Here is a 15,760-nt window from a genome sequence, read left to right as displayed (position 1 = left end):
ATATATATATATATATATATATAAAATCTTTTAATACTGCACTAATTTAATGGAATATAAATGATCGAATTCAATTAAATCGCCGAAACAAAAGTTTCATTTTCTTACAAATCTTTGTGCAATAAACGTTAGATAGAGTATCAGAAATTCTAAAAATTAATTCGAACCATAGGATTTGAATTACATTGCAGCATCAATCCGACATCAGAACATTCGTTCGTGTCTATCGTAAACTATCGTCAATAGACCTTCATAGATACGGCTGTAATCTAGAAGAAGAAGAAAGCAAATATCGGAGAGCCGGATCTCCCGACTCCGATTGCGAACTCGCAGCCGCAGATCGAGGAGAGTCATCAATGGTTTCTCCGGGATGTGTGCGAGGGCAGAAGACTACAGTACGCTACGATCGGTCACGTGATACGCCCACGCTCATTCACGATCATTCAAAAATCCGCCGAGTCGCCCTGCGGCGACCGGCGAATGGAAAATGTCACCGTCGATGGGGAGCCCCGGCCGGCTCGATCGAAGACGGTACCGTTTCATCGCCGATGCGTGACCGGCAGGCAGGTGCTCTCGTTCGTGAGAAAGTATACACGAGCGAACGTCGTCAAGCGCGAATCGATCGAGCGCGCGCCGAACGTTGCACATATAATCGGAGCAAGGCTGCTTGGTATACGCGGTTTTTTTGGTGCTTTCCAGCATCAAAGATGTAACACAGTGATCATTTCAGCTTTGTTTAACATTGGCAAACAACAAGAATTCAATGTATTAAGATGATTCTACAGAGTGATGATTAGTAATATTGAATCAATACTGACAATACACATCAATAGTTTTAGTATTTTCACAATCTTACATGATTGGTATTATTGATCATATATTTCACTTTAATTTTACATACATTTATCTATTGTACCGATGATATGGATCCTAGTAAAGCGATACTGATATTAGAGAATCAAAATCCGGATTGTCATCATCATCAGTATCTATGTCAATCCATCATCAATATTAACCATGTACTATCAGTAATATTGTCAGTATTTGTTAATACTGGCAGTATTATTGACCGTGCAGGATCACCTTTGCATTGTGTCATCTGTGCCTCTCCTTGGAAAGCACCCTTTATTACACGCGTTACAACCCGGAGTTGGGCGACGACAGAGTACGTGGACACGCGAGTACGTGGATGTGACGTGGATGTATTCAATTCGGTTTGACTCACCGCAAAGACAGCCTTCGCTGAACAGTTCAGTCAAGCGTCAGTATCACAATCCGGAGGAACAGGCCTAACACACTCACGCAGACACGCAGGATAACCCCCTGCCAAGAATTGACACAAGCCACACAGACAGCTGTTCACGATTTTGTACACAACCACCAGACAGCGCGAGCATCGCAATGACTCAATGAGTCATTTCGCAGGGCAGGGGAGGAATAAAACCGATCAAATCGCACTCCGAGGAGAGGGGAGGTATCGATACGCAAGAAAAATCGATGCATGTACCGACCCCGATGATTAGTCGAGATATCGATGCAAATGATTTTATTTATCAATATAATTTTGCCTCTGGAAAATCACTAATGTTCACTTCTACAATGTAGATTTTAACTTTGATTTAATTTACTTTTTATTCTTTTTTTTTAGTTCGGAGGATCAAAAAAATAAAGAGTAAATTAAACATTAATAAAAATGCAAAATGAAACAATCGTATCGACTTATAACATGTGCGAGAGATGATATAGTAATAACAATTTTGTAAAAATTATATGTATTTTGAAATTATATTTTTTTATTATTAATATTATTAATATTATATCTTTTTATCAGAAATAATCTTTTTCTTCTCCAATAATATCTCCTTACATAATATTATTGTACACTTAAAAATAAATTTGAGATGATGAATAGCTAAATGGTAGAAGTCATCCATAAAACAAAAACACACATTTGAGTTCATTTAAATGGAAAAATACTGTCCCACTGCATCAAGGAATCAGAAATTATAAGCTTCAGAAACAAACAAGGCCAAGATTACTTTTATTATTATAATTAATACAATGAAACAGATGGTAATATTATACAATAAAATAGTACCGTTTTACAATGGAGCGCTATAAAGCTGCATACGTTATGTAGCATTTATCGAAACATTCTTCATTGTGTTTTGATCTTGTTTCTTCCTTACAACGATATGTAATCCTTGAGTTGTTCATCAATTTCAGAGTTAAGAGTAAGCATCAACTGGTCAAATTGATGATCCCCAACTATGCCTCGTAACGTGATCAGCTAACAAATTTCGAAAGATTGTCTTTGAATAAGTGTCGACAAAATCTAAAAAATATTTATAAGAAATTCTCACCTGACTTTGGAGCGTATCTTTTAAGGATACACTGTGTACAGGATCATTAAAAAGAAGTCTCTTCTGTCGTTGGGCATGTTCGGTATCATAATCTACATCCTCATATTGCGAAGGACTGGGCTGATCAGTAATCATCAAGGAACTAGAATAATTTCATTTTGTGATGCACATATATTTTAAAGTTCACTTTTCTGTTTTCTTTATAAGAATTTTACGATTTTATCAACAAATATAATTACGATACTCAATAAATATACAGGAAAATAATGTTTGGAAAATAATGATAAATCTTTCTCATAGAAGCAGAATGGATCTAAATTGAGAAAAAAAGTCCTCTATCATTTTGCAATTTTTGCAATAATTAACAAGATATTAATTGCTAAAAATTGCCGAAAATTGGTTTTCAATAATTTTTTTATTCAAATATTATCAACTTTTCAGAAAAACTGCAAGAGACAAAAATTTACTTATTTATAAATTTATTTTCTTCTTATAGAGCTTTAAGAATTTTTTCAGAATTTTTTAATATCATATTTTCTCATGTTGTAAAAATGGAAAAAATGCAGTACTAAAAAGTTGATAAAAAATTATGAAAAAATTCGTAGATTTCTATGAGAAAAAAATAAACAATTTTTGTCCCTTGTAATTTTTCTGTAAAATTGATGGTATTTGAGTAAAAAATTATTAAAGATCAATTTTCGGCAATTTTTAACAATTAATATCTTGTTAACTAATGCAAAAATTGCAAAATGGTAGAGAACTTTTCTTCTCAGTTTAGATCCATTCTGTTCTTATGAGAAAGATTTATCATTATTTTCCAAACACCCTGTATATTTACAGAATATTTTTTAGTAAACAGTTATAAAAAGGTACCTATTCAGTATAAATTTGTTTAAAATTTAAACAATCATTCAATATAAATGTTAAAGGATTATGACTACTAGTTATACTCCATTGTTGAAAAAGATTTGATCTCACATAACTCATCCCAATTAATAAAAAAATGTCAAGTCTTACTCGACAGGATATCCCATATCGTCAAACTTGGTGACATCATTAAGCGTTTCGACAATGTTTAATATTATTTGCGGGAAATATTCAAGAACGGTGGGCGGACTGTTTGCTCCGAGAAGAGAACAGAGTGCAAGAGCTAGTAATTTGCGCCTTTCGATCTGAGTTACCAGTGGCATTGCGTTAACCCAACTGTGTATCAGTTTTCCGAGTACAATGTCTTCCCTCGTTTCGGTTCCTATACTCCGCGCTAAATCGCTGATTATCTGTAATAATAATCTTCATTATGGAACTAATTTGTACAAGAAAATCACGGTTGAGATAGAATTTTTCTTACCTGTACAAAAATATCACGGGAACCTAATAAAACTCTTGCGACTACAGATAGTTGCATAGTCATGACTGATGAATACTCGTCGCCGTAATAAACACTCCTGTTAACATATCGTATCACGTTTTAAACTAAATATCCAAGCACGATATTTCTCAGAGGCATCTACTTACTCGAATATTTTTAGCAAAACGGGTTTTATCAATTCTGCACCCTGTTGAGGAGAAGTTCTGAGACAGATCTCAAATAATTTCAACACCATCACTCTACCCTCTGAACGCAAATCACTGAGAAGCGTTTTCAGCGATTCGATGATCACTGTACTCCTCTGAGTGAAGAAATCTTGTGGGCTCAATAACACGTACATTTGAATTATGTACAAACATAAACGCAGATTCTCCGAAGATTGATCTGAAAATGATAGAGAAAACAGATATCATCACATATAAATCATTAAGACTCTTTAACAATCATATTAACAGAATGAGATGATGCATCAGATGAGATGATTTCATCTGTAAGCATGTTGACTCATTTGGATGGTCCCAAGTTCGATCCCACATCTCGATTTTATAAAGTTTATTAGAATTATTAATAGCAAACTTATATCACTAACCCAATAATGCTGGCATATTTCTGAAGAGATCCATTATAGATGGTGTTGGAGAAGGCGTGTTTTCTAATAAGGCTATCCACAGCTCTAATCCGTCTTCTAATAAATAAACGTGTCCTTCTTGATTGACATCAACACTTAGAGCCACGACGCCTACCACCAACGGCTCTAGATTGACACTTTCAGAACCTAGAGCCTGTTGATACATTAGATATAAGCAATATTAATATCAATAAAAATAATGGTTTCTGATTCAAAATAATAATCGAAAGTGTTAACAGGATCCTAAAATCATATTTTATTAATTAAATAATTTTCGTAAGGAATTTTCGTATATAAATTATTTTCAGATTTAAAGTTCTAATTTGTTTTTCAGATTTGACATATGTGCATTAATATATATCTGGTGAATGGAGTTTGCGCGAATAAACAAATTTTTTGAAATCTTTTTTATTATTTCTTCAATTCAGTGTAGAGCTGCCAAATTATAACACTGAATGTATGTAAATTGTATATGTTAGTCAGTAAAACAATGATCTCGTCGAAGTTTAGTCTTCAGTTTAAGATCTCCTTCTTGCCTATTTCAGTCATCACAATGCAGCAAATCTGGACTCGTTCACAGACTCGCTGCATCGTGACTGAAACAGAACCAATCAATCGTAATCGGTAATTCGTACAATTCGAGTTTTAGGAGTCAGCGTGATAAATAGTGAGCAATTTTAGAAAATTTTAATATTACATAACATGGTCAATATGTTCACATATCATGGTGAATTAATAAATGATTTTCATTCCACTTTCAGTCTTCAAAAAAATCATACAATGAAAGAACCATATAGCTCATTAAGATGGAATCGAAATGAAAAATGTTTGTTAATTTTAAATATCGATATATATATATATATATAATAAACTAAATTTTATTTTTAAGATTACACACTTTGTTTATTACACTAAATCCTAGCCTCCTTTCGATTATTATTTATTAATAGCATCAATTTAGTAGTTTAATATCGCATATTCACCTTTTCCAAGTGTATCAGAGTCGATACTATGGCACACCTCAGCATATTATATATTTCAGATTGCTGCCAAAGTTCAGGTAAATACGAGCTGAGTGCACCAACATGTGGTTTGATTCCATTGCCAACACGCTCGATAATAAAAGATAACACAGACAGCACATGCATCTGATTGTAAAAGATAAAAATACTTAATAAGAAAAATAACTAACCTAAAAATATTGAGAAAAAAATAAATGCTAATTTTCCACACATACTTTTGTATCGCACTCGTTTACTTCTTTAAGAAGTGAGAAAAGTAGAGAAAAAATTGGTTCCAAGAAAGGAGAAAACTTCTCTGGATCAAATTGAAAATCATCGATTGCTTGTTTCAGAGCATTGCTCGCTGCTAAACGAACTCCTAAGTCCTCTTCGGGATTCAATGTTTCAATCATAAGCTTATATAACTCTGGCCTTAGTTCTTCACTTAATTTGATATCTACAAACAATAAATTTGCAAATAACAAACAATAAACAATCATTAACATTTAAAATCTTTATCTTTTCAATGAAATGTTCAACGTACTCGTCCATTGACCAATCAACCAACACACACGTCTTCTGATAATTCTATAATTGTTGTTTCGAACCTTTAATTCCTCTTTTAAAGTCGTCGAAAACCATTGATCAAAGTTTACCTGCGCAATGATATAATAACTATAATAATAGATTAAATAAACATTTATATAAATAGATTTGTTCTTTTTAATTGAACTTCTTGCATTCATTCTTTTCTCTTTTTCTCTCCAACGCGAAGAGAAAAAAAAGAAAGATGAACCGTGCAAAAATTTTAACTAAAAAGAATAAATCTTCTTAAAATACTGTTCACTTACCTCGTCATACAAATCGAATGCAGCAAGACCAACCGCGCGATAAACCGCGTCTTTCACTAGAATCGCATGCAGATTGTTAGGATCGACAGGTTGGTGATGCTGTCGCATCAAATCAACCAAAACCGAAGCAAGAATATCTCTATAGTGATGGAAGATCGCCAAAAATAAGGATTCTGTGCAAGGCTATAACATAATATTTGCATTATAATACATTTATAGAATAATTATATATTTTAATCATCATTTTTATTATTTGTGATTTACTCACCCTCAAGCTATATTTCCATGATTCTCCACCATCATCAATAGCTGAAACAAATAATACTTTTCATATTCTATTTTTTTTTTTTTTTTATTTAATTTTCATCTCATATGATTTTATTAAATGCAATGTGAAATATATTATTATATAAAATATATAATTCCATATTTACCGAAATTTTCTGGTTGAGTATCCCACATTTCAAGATCCGCAGGTGTCAAAAGGAAGTAATGCGTGACAAGCCTGGAACAAATCTCCGTTAATATTTCCGGTGTGAAAAATTCTTGTCTCAATTGGCATGCCCTCAGAACCAATGGATCTTTCGTCTCTGTTTTGATAAAGAAAGAACAGTTGTTAATATGGAATGACATGACATAGACAAGTAAGAATAATGCAGCTTCTATACCTTCAATAATCTTAGCTGGTCTGTAATACGTCGATAATAAAATGGTTTTTATTAAATTTAGACACTGAATAATAAATCTTTCAAATGCTAACGCTTGGCCAGCTTCTGTAAAGCAATAAAAAACGGAGAATTCTAAAGAAGTGGGTATGAGTTCCACATAGCAAAACGGATGCATGTCTATGACTCCTATTAAAACTTTGGTCAAATGTATTATAAACTTTTCGCAAACATCCACTTGCATTCCTCTAGAAGCTAAAGTTTTTCCTAAAAAAAAAAGAAATAAAACAATATAACACTTTTACAATATCATATGAAATTCAATTTAAATATTCCAAAGAATAAGTAGCTGTTTAAAAAAAAAAAAATACTAACGGCACTCAAGGCAGGTCCTTGCACGCTCGAAAACGACTTTCAGAAACAACATGGCATCTTGAGATTCGGATGGTTTGGAAAAACCATTTACGATCAGTTGCCTAAGTATTCTTAATAATAGAAGTGCTTTTTCTAAGGTTTCTTGTGTCTGATTGACGTCGGCCCCATTAGATGCCATAATCAGGAAGGATTCAGTATAAGTATTCCATAAGTTTAGGATAAAATTGAACATAGTCGCAGTCAATTCTCGGAAGAGCCTCTGTCCATCGGCCAAGCGTCGAGACGCCAAAGCTTTGACAACATGATGCAGTGTTAATACTGCCTGACGTTGTGCTAAAGAATTTTCTTGCCTTATAACTTCCAATAATGTTGGTACCAGTGTACCCCATTCTCTAGGACAATCAAACCTATAAAATAAAATGTAAAATAAAAAGATTAAATATTTTAATTTATCACATATATTGTGTGATTGAGTGTATTACGTTACAATTTATTATATTATATATATTACATATATTATATTCATTACCTTGCTATCTTGGCAATAAGGACTGCTAATTGTATAGCTAATGGACTCATAGGTTCGTCAAAATTTCTGAGGAGATGCTGTCGTAAAAATTCCTTCTCATTGTCTTCAATAGCACTAAAATAATGGCGTGTGTTATTAAATATATACTATTGTTACAGAAGTTATAATAATATGATTTGTATATGATATAACAGAATGCTTCCTGTTCTAAGAAAATGACTCTTACTTTGGTGCATTTTTCCTCCAGTACCTCTCAACTCCGATCTTCAAGTATACTACAGCCATCCATCTAACTTCAATAGCCAAGGAATGATTTGAAAGAACATTCTAAAAATAATTTTTACGTGATCAGTCTTAATTTTTAAATCACGAAATATGTAATCATATCAGGTCTATTCTTTATAGCTAAACCAATGTAGATTATATTTAAAATAAAATATTAAATATTTATCGTTTGCTTACAAAGATATTCAGAAATCAAAACTTTCCAGAAAATTAGTTTAAATGTTTTAAATCATTAAAATTTAAAAAAATGTTGATTTTGAAATGCAATTTTAGTACAATAACTGATTATAGAAGAATAAAAATATATTCTTTCTTTTTTCATGTTTACATTCTCTTTCTGTGAGTAAAAATATAATGATATAATATACATAAATAAAAATTATATATTTTGTATATAATTTTTATATATATTGTTGTAGAAAATGAACGAATATATTTGATAAATTATTGAAAGAAAAGTTCTAATACAGTTCAAAGAACAGACTCAATTCTAAACCTATACATATGTTTATCTTAATATTTAATTGCTTTCCATTTAACTCAAATAATTCTCACTTATACATGATGACTCAGTTAAATGAACGTTTTTCTTCATTCTGTCAAGTAAGACTCAACTAAGTTTCACCTATAATCTGTAAACTTGAGATCTTGTATTTTAACTCACACATTAAAATTACAGTTTTAAAACCTGCATGTTGTGTGATAATTTTGTCACTAAAATAATGATTCCATTATCTGAGTATAAATAAACTCACATCACTTCAGACTCAGTATGTGAAAATAGAAAGCAACCTGTTCCATGTAACATTCCATAAATCCAGTACGTACATGGAAAATAGAAAAAATATTTATAGACTTATAAGCCTGTAAAAAAATTTTCTTCTGTCCAGCACAGGAGACTTACATATAACGCAATATAAAATCCTCGCTGAGTTTCCCATTGCTTAAGCGTTTCCTCTGCAGACTTCAGAACATTGGGGTCTTGACTGACCGCCTGTCGTAGGACTTCTATCACCGCGGCTTCCATATCTTCTTACTGTACACAATATTAGCGAATATTACAAGCTCCGTCACGATTCTCACCCTAACAATATTTATCCCCGTGCGATTATTATCTAACGTCGCGCAATTGCATCATGTGTCGTTTTCGGCTCGAGAAAAATCCAAAGACAGTTTACCCGATGCAAGTCGGTGAGAAGTGCATCGAGAATAACGAGCATGTGGTCGCGGAACAATCGATTTACATCGAACGAAGCGAATGCGTCGTGCGAAATAATATCGCGATCACGCGAGTCTTATTACATCATTTCACGTATCGCTTGCAAACTGTCGTCGTCGTCATCATCATCGTCGTCGTCGTCACGGTCGTTCCGGTGAACGAGATACCCTCTAACCTATACAAAATCGTAATGACGGAACGAGTCGAAGATACGGGACGAGAGAAACGCAGCGCGGGCAGTGGAAACGAACATTTACCTGTCTCGCAACCGGTGTCGCAGCCGCTCATTCCGCGTGCTCCATTTGCCGCTCCGTTTTGCGCGCGAGAGTATTTATGTAGTAAATCGATACATAACGAAAATCCTCCGGCAAACTCGCACACACGCTCCGTGTTGTACGTGTCGACGACGGCACCTTCCGAAGCGCAAAACGTTTCCCTTTCCTTTTCCCTCCACTCCGCTGCCGACAACAGCCGACAAGTCGACGGTCGGTCGCCGCGCCGCTTCTTCGCTTCTTCGTCTTGCGCGACTCGCTCTTCTCGTTTTACTTCTTTTTTTCTTTCCCACTCTCCTCTCGCGCGATAATGACAGTTGTCGTGCGCGTGCGTATACGTTCTCTTGTATTATGCGGAAAAATAAAAGGACGATCAAACTCTGATTAGCTTAATCGACAATTAATTAACTCGACGACCGATATCCGCGGTAGCTTATTAACACCTTTAGAGCTAATGATATTCATAGTTCGTTCTTATTTCAAAATAATATCTTGAGATATATATATATAAAAATATAATATTATGATATTATATAATTATTTAAATATTATTATTATAGATACTCAAATATAAATATCGGCCTAAAATTATCGATTCATTTGATATGGAATGAAATTAAGGAAAATAAGTCATATGTTTATAAAATTTCAAATCAATCACGTCGGTGATTGATTTGAAATTTTATAAACATATTAATTAATTAATGTAATTAATTAATGATAATTTAGTTATTCATGGAATTTCGTCGAAATGAAAAGCACAAGCCGTTTTATTTTCTTTCCTTATAGAAATTCAACACTGGACAGAGTAATAATTATCACACAAAGAGTACGGTCAACGCGATGTTGCAAATACTTTAAAACGTTTTTTAATTAGTCAGTTTGTAAAATTCTCTTTTCTAATTTGTAATTGGTCCATCAAATGCTTCAAAACATTTGTAGCGAGACTTTGACCACAGCCTTTTGAATATTAAAAGTTGTTGTTCAGATATACTATATGTATATCAAAATTATATTTCCAGAACTGAATCGTTGGATTTCTGCAAGAACTATAAACGTTCTCCTGCATTCTATTTTATTACAATAGATCTATTTTTATCGCTGCATTAAACTGCACTTTCTATTGTGACTTTTGCCAAAATCAAACCTATATTTATTTCACTTTAAGTGTAGTGTATTAAATTCAAATAAAAACAGACTGGTTATTATTAGAAACCATTCGATGTATATTCGGATATAAAATATATATTATTATCAGCGACGCCTGAGATGAAAATAGATAGAAATATATAAAATTAATAACCAGATAAGATTAGATAACACACGATGTAGTGACCTCACGTCAAGACAAATCTCACGTGCATTTCCGATGATCCGGAATTCGCATTTGTTTTCGAAATACTTCAGAGCATACCAGTTCGAATTATTGTCGCACTTCATCGGGCCGGATATTCGGTGCGCGACAGACGCGTCACGCTTCGCGCAGGCGCAAGTAACACGTGTCCGTTGGCAGCACCATCGTTAAAGCGTTCTCGCCAATTCTCATCTTTTTCTATCCCTTTTGTCTATGACTTGTGGCAACGTTTGTATCGTGTCACGATGAAGGTAAGAATCCACGAATATCACAGAAATCACGCGTCTTACACGCGAAATATAAATCTTTTTTGATGCATCGAAATATCGATGTCGCGACGATATTTGCATATTCGTCGAGGCTTTGTCTATCTTCATGTATCACTGACCGTAAAGTGTCGGCATCAGGTGTTGTCAGGTGAAACATGCGGATTTTTCGCCGCATTAATTGTTGCATTAAAAGTGATTAAAAAGTGTCTTCTGCTGTTTTAATTCGAGGAATTGATATCTTGTGAAGAAATTGTTTATTTTTTTTGTTTTTTTTTGCTGTACTCTGTAGAGAAAAAATCCTAACCTAGTTTAATCAGTCTTAATTTAGAAGTCCGAGACCCATTCCATCAATGTATATTTGAACTCGATATTTATTCAAAGAACTCCTTTAGCTCCAATTTTGTTGAAATTATTCTCTCTCAATTCAAATTAGATTGCATTCCATTGCATGATTTGCATAAAATATGATTTTATCCTTGTTATTCAAAGTGTTAAACAGGGATAAAATGGTACATGCTCATTATGCATGCAACACAACATAGCTTTACATTTCATCTTTTTCTAATTCTTAGAATTAGAAAAAGATGAATAAGTTAGACAAAAATGAAAATAAATTTACTGATGGAAATGAATATTATTGGATTGTCCGGAAAGTTCGTGCCGCAAAAGATTTAAATTTAATAAATGAAATTAAAAATTTAAATCTGCGTTTCAATTTTCCTTCAAAATCGGCATGAACTTTCCAGACAACCCAATAGATGTATTGTGTATAACTATGTTGTGTATTAATCTATGCATTTGGTTATTGCAGTTGAACGTGTCATATCCTGCAACAGGATGTCAGAAGCTGTTTGAAATTTCAGACGAGCACAAGCTCAGAATTTTCTATGAGAAGCGTATGGGTGCTGAGGTCGAGGCCGATGCACTGGGAGATGAATGGAAGGGCTATGTTGTCCGTATCTCTGGCGGTAATGACAAGCAAGGTTTCCCTATGAAACAGGGTGTCCTGACAAATGGTGGGTTCATGATACATTTATAATATGATACAATTAATATGTATAAAAAATTGTTTTTAAAGTTAGAAATGATTATTTGAAACGATTAAATTTCATTTATTTAATCTATTATCATTTTGCTATAATTCTCTTGAATCTGTAAAAGATATCGAGAACACTTGCGTTTTTTATATCTATATTTTTATATCTATATTCTGAAATGATTATTATCACACAGCTTGAAAGTTACATAAATGAGGAAGTAGGGGTACTACTTTCCAGTAAGAGACACAAATGACAATATAACAAATTGAATCATTATATTATTCTTTGCCAATGTTAACAAAGAAACAGAGATACATTGTAACATAGAGAATTGTATTACAATATAGACATTTTCTAGCAAGGACTTAAGATCCAACTTAACGCTGGAAAGGCTTCTTTACTTTATCAATGAGAAGAAAGAAGTTTACAAATTGATCAATCAAAGAATGCTTTAAAACATTTGCAACATGAAGTGGATTGCATCCACAGTATAATGCAGAATTCATCTTATTTAATGTTAGCAAACAATAAGGATGATTCATTATGTTACATCATATCCTTGCTGGAAAACACTCTGTCTCTTGCTGAAAAGCACCATAGACCAATGAAATTATAAATGTTTAGTAAATTTGCTGATTTTTGTAATTTTCAATCAAACTTCTGACTTAAGTTAAGACTAAGGAAGTTTCTTTTAATATGATATATTATTTGCACAGGACGTGTACGTTTATTGCTTTCCAAAGGACATTCTTGCTACAGACCACGACGAGATGGTGAGCGCAAGCGCAAATCCGTTCGTGGTTGCATTGTAGACTCCAATTTGTCTGTACTAGCACTTGTCATCATCAGGAAAGGCAAACAGGTAAATGATCATTCACGATATATTTTGTCAAATATTGACCCATGTTGTTTAGGGTGTATTCAAGATATTCAATTTTCTTGAAATACAATCGTACACATGGAAGATGAAATTCGTTTTTTGATTTGGGAAATTGCTATGTCATTTATACTTTTTCTCAGTGTACGAACGAAACATGCTTTTAGCCATTATTATTAATTTATTCTGAATTTTTTATACAAATATTTTATTATTACATATTATAATTCTTTGTCGCTCGGTGCAATTGATCTCGTGATCTGTAGATCCGGGTTCAATCCCACCTGCACTCACATATGCGATATTTCGCGTTTAAGAAGCTGAAAATAGCTGATGATTAGATCTTTGATCACCAGTGCCATTTAGATCCGGCATTAAACTGTAGGTTTTATATATCTGTAGGTGGATATATGAATCCTTCAGGCTGGATACATTAGGTTAATAATAATAACTTAATAATAACTTAATTAGTCAGCTTAATAGATGACAGATTTCCTACAATAATATGATATTAATATTATATAATAATATGAATTACAGGAAATCCCAGGCTTGACAGATATGAACGTACCGCGTCGTTTAGGACCGAAAAGGGCAAGCAAAATTCGCAAACTGTTTAATCTTTCGAAGAAGGATGATGTTCGGCAGTTTGTAGTAAAACGACCGGTCCAAAAAGAAGGAAAAAAGGAGCGATTTAAGGCACCAAAGATTCAGCGTTTGATCACTCCTATTGTTCTTCAAGTACATAATTTTATAAGAATTCATAGAGATATAGATAGATATATATATTTTAAAACTATACTAAAATTAAAATTAAATTAGATTATTTGCTCTCTAAGTTAAATAAAATATAAAAATATTTAAATTTAGATTCTTTTTTTATTCTAATATATTCTAAAATATTTATAAAATGTTTGCAGAGAAAAAGACACAGGCTGGCGTTGAAGAAGAAGCGCTGTTTGACTCGCAAAGAGCAAGCAGCGGAATATGCCAAGTTGCTAGCGCAACGTCAGAAAGAGGCGAAGAACAGGCGTCAAGAAGAATTAAAACGAAGACGCAGCGCTTCTTTACGCGAATCCAAGTCTTCAACTCAAACGGCACCAGCCGCACAACAGTAAATCAGTTAAATCCTGAAATGTATTTACACATCAATAAAAAAAATGTCGACTACCTATAGTCTTCTCTTTTATCATATCAATTTCCAATCATTATTTTCTACATAATGGTAGACATTAAATATGAATAAAAAATAATAGAAATATAAACAATTTTTCTAACAAATATTAATTTGTAATTATTTAATTGTCAATAATTTATCAAAATATTAAACTATCAAATATACTTTATTAATGTATAATTCGTGAACTAATGATACAACCAGAAAAGAGATGATTGTAATGAAAAGATTAATCAAAAATGCACAACAAAATTGTTTCATGTAAGGCTTGTTTTCGAGAAAATTGATTTAGAATATTTGTCAAGTATATGTGCAATTTACTATAAATTTATTTTTTTATTTTTGCACAAAACTATTAAAATTTTGTTTTCACTAAATACCAGACCTGTAATTTGTATATAACTTTTAATATAATTTTAAAATTTCCCAAGTGTACATCAGTTCAATTACAGAAAATAGGTCTCATAACTTGACATAATGACTCTCCTTGTAGATCGTTATTTTTATCTCCACTTATGTTTATTAATTACTGAGTAATCTAGAATATATGGTAAAAATAAAATGTTCAAGTACAATAAATGTTATTATCTTATAAATTATTAAAAATCTCTCTTATACTGTCAATGTATACAGTTTTGTTCCTTTAAAATAAATTTTTATAAACGCTTTTAAAATACTTTAATTTATCAATTAAATCCGTCCATGGCGAATATTATTTATATTTAAAGTTGATCTTTTTAGGAAACATGCTTATACGAAAAAATTTTATTCTATATTTCTGACTTATTTTTTTATGTAGAAATTAGCATCATTATCCTCTCAGTAGTATCAGTTTACCAACAGCAGCGCCCTTTAATAATAGCTTCTTTACAATATAAGTGGAAAAACGATAATTTTTTCCATATCCAATAAGTGTTTTTTAATGCGAAACGGTTTTATCCTACTTTTATCTTGCTCTGTGCCAATTGGTTGAACTCGATAAAGGACGATATATATATATATAGCGCACGTGTCACGTGTGATCCAAACAATGTCCAACGTCCGCGAAGCTTAACGTAATAAAACAAACGACAGTCTACTTTTGATCGCCTTAAAACTAGGCGTCTCTGAAGTCTGAATCCGTTTATGTCAAATTACTGGATCACAGTGCATAATGTAATCATGAGTTGATTTTCGTCGTTTCTAGAGCAGATTTATAACATTTTCTGTATGCTTCCTCAGGATACAGCAAATCCTGATATAAGTATCAACGTGCGATCGTGAATTCTTCTGTTTTAGAATCAAAACCAATATACGTATAACCAGTGAATTTATAAACACGTATGTAAACTCTTGTTTTCTTCTCTTTTTTTCTTTCTTTTTAAATAATCTGTTATCATTTATCAATATCTTAATCCTTCGACATATTTATTTAAGAAAAATTTCAGAAAATTCTACCTTCAATGTCAATACATAATATTATTCTTTATAATATATATATTTGTAA

General features: G+C 32.6%; 3 protein-coding genes across 7 annotated transcripts in view; 1 reads left to right on the top strand and 2 right to left on the bottom strand.

Moving 5' to 3' along the window:
* The window catches only part of LOC108688970 (endophilin-A), a 31,630-nt gene extending 30,247 nt beyond the window's left edge, over nucleotides 1–1,383 (bottom strand). For all 5 annotated transcript variants that reach the window (XM_018195562.1, XM_018195550.1, XM_018195576.1 and 2 more), the window contains exon 1: nucleotides 1,226–1,383. The gene's annotated coding sequence lies outside the window, so the exon portion shown is untranslated. The remainder of the gene's footprint in view (nucleotides 1–1,225) is intronic.
* Nucleotides 1,384–2,022: 639 nt separating this feature from the next.
* On the bottom strand, nucleotides 2,023–9,837 carry LOC108691400 (importin-11). The gene is made up of 18 exons (XM_018199142.1): nucleotides 9,543–9,837; nucleotides 8,971–9,102; nucleotides 8,008–8,108; nucleotides 7,782–7,895; nucleotides 7,253–7,659; nucleotides 6,881–7,144; nucleotides 6,647–6,802; nucleotides 6,481–6,521; nucleotides 6,213–6,395; nucleotides 5,906–6,017; nucleotides 5,598–5,818; nucleotides 5,344–5,508; nucleotides 4,322–4,514; nucleotides 3,879–4,116; nucleotides 3,712–3,808; nucleotides 3,381–3,640; nucleotides 2,364–2,505; nucleotides 2,023–2,290 (listed from the first exon to the last, which is right to left on the bottom strand). The coding sequence occupies exons 2-18, from the start codon at nucleotides 9,091–9,093 to the stop codon at nucleotides 2,186–2,188; spliced, it is 2,922 nt and encodes a 973-aa protein (XP_018054631.1). The 5' UTR covers nucleotides 9,094–9,102; nucleotides 9,543–9,837; the 3' UTR covers nucleotides 2,023–2,185.
* A 1,251-nt stretch (nucleotides 9,838–11,088) lies between these two features.
* Nucleotides 11,089–14,267, top strand: LOC108688811 (40S ribosomal protein S6). Its single transcript, XM_018195243.1, has 5 exons — nucleotides 11,089–11,162; nucleotides 11,992–12,196; nucleotides 12,937–13,082; nucleotides 13,638–13,838; nucleotides 14,018–14,267. The coding sequence occupies exons 1-5, from the start codon at nucleotides 11,157–11,159 to the stop codon at nucleotides 14,213–14,215; spliced, it is 756 nt and encodes a 251-aa protein (XP_018050732.1). The 5' UTR covers nucleotides 11,089–11,156; the 3' UTR covers nucleotides 14,216–14,267.
* The last annotated feature ends 1,493 nt before the right edge of the window (nucleotides 14,268–15,760 follow it).

The sequence above is a fragment of the Atta colombica genome, unplaced genomic scaffold (assembly GCF_001594045.1).
Source record: "Atta colombica isolate Treedump-2 unplaced genomic scaffold, Acol1.0 scaffold105, whole genome shotgun sequence".
NCBI lineage: Eukaryota > Metazoa > Arthropoda > Insecta > Hymenoptera > Formicidae > Atta > Atta colombica.
This window is presented reverse-complemented; position numbering and strand designations above follow the sequence as displayed.

Coding starts and splice junctions, on each gene's coding strand:
- LOC108691400 (XM_018199142.1), bottom strand. CDS start 9,093: ATGGAAGCCGCGGTGATAGAAGTCCTACGACAGGCGGTCAGTCAAGAC. Junction 6,018..6,212: donor CATTCGATTTGTATGACGAG/GTAAGTGAACAG, acceptor ATCATTGCGCAG/GTAAACTTTGATCAATGGTT. Junction 2,291..2,363: donor AAGATACGCTCCAAAGTCAG/GTGAGAATTTCT, acceptor GAAATTTGTTAG/CTGATCACGTTACGAGGCAT.
- LOC108688811 (XM_018195243.1), top strand. Junction 12,197..12,936: donor ACAGGGTGTCCTGACAAATG/GTGGGTTCATGA, acceptor TTATTTGCACAG/GACGTGTACGTTTATTGCTT. Junction 13,839..14,017: donor TCACTCCTATTGTTCTTCAA/GTACATAATTTT, acceptor AAATGTTTGCAG/AGAAAAAGACACAGGCTGGC.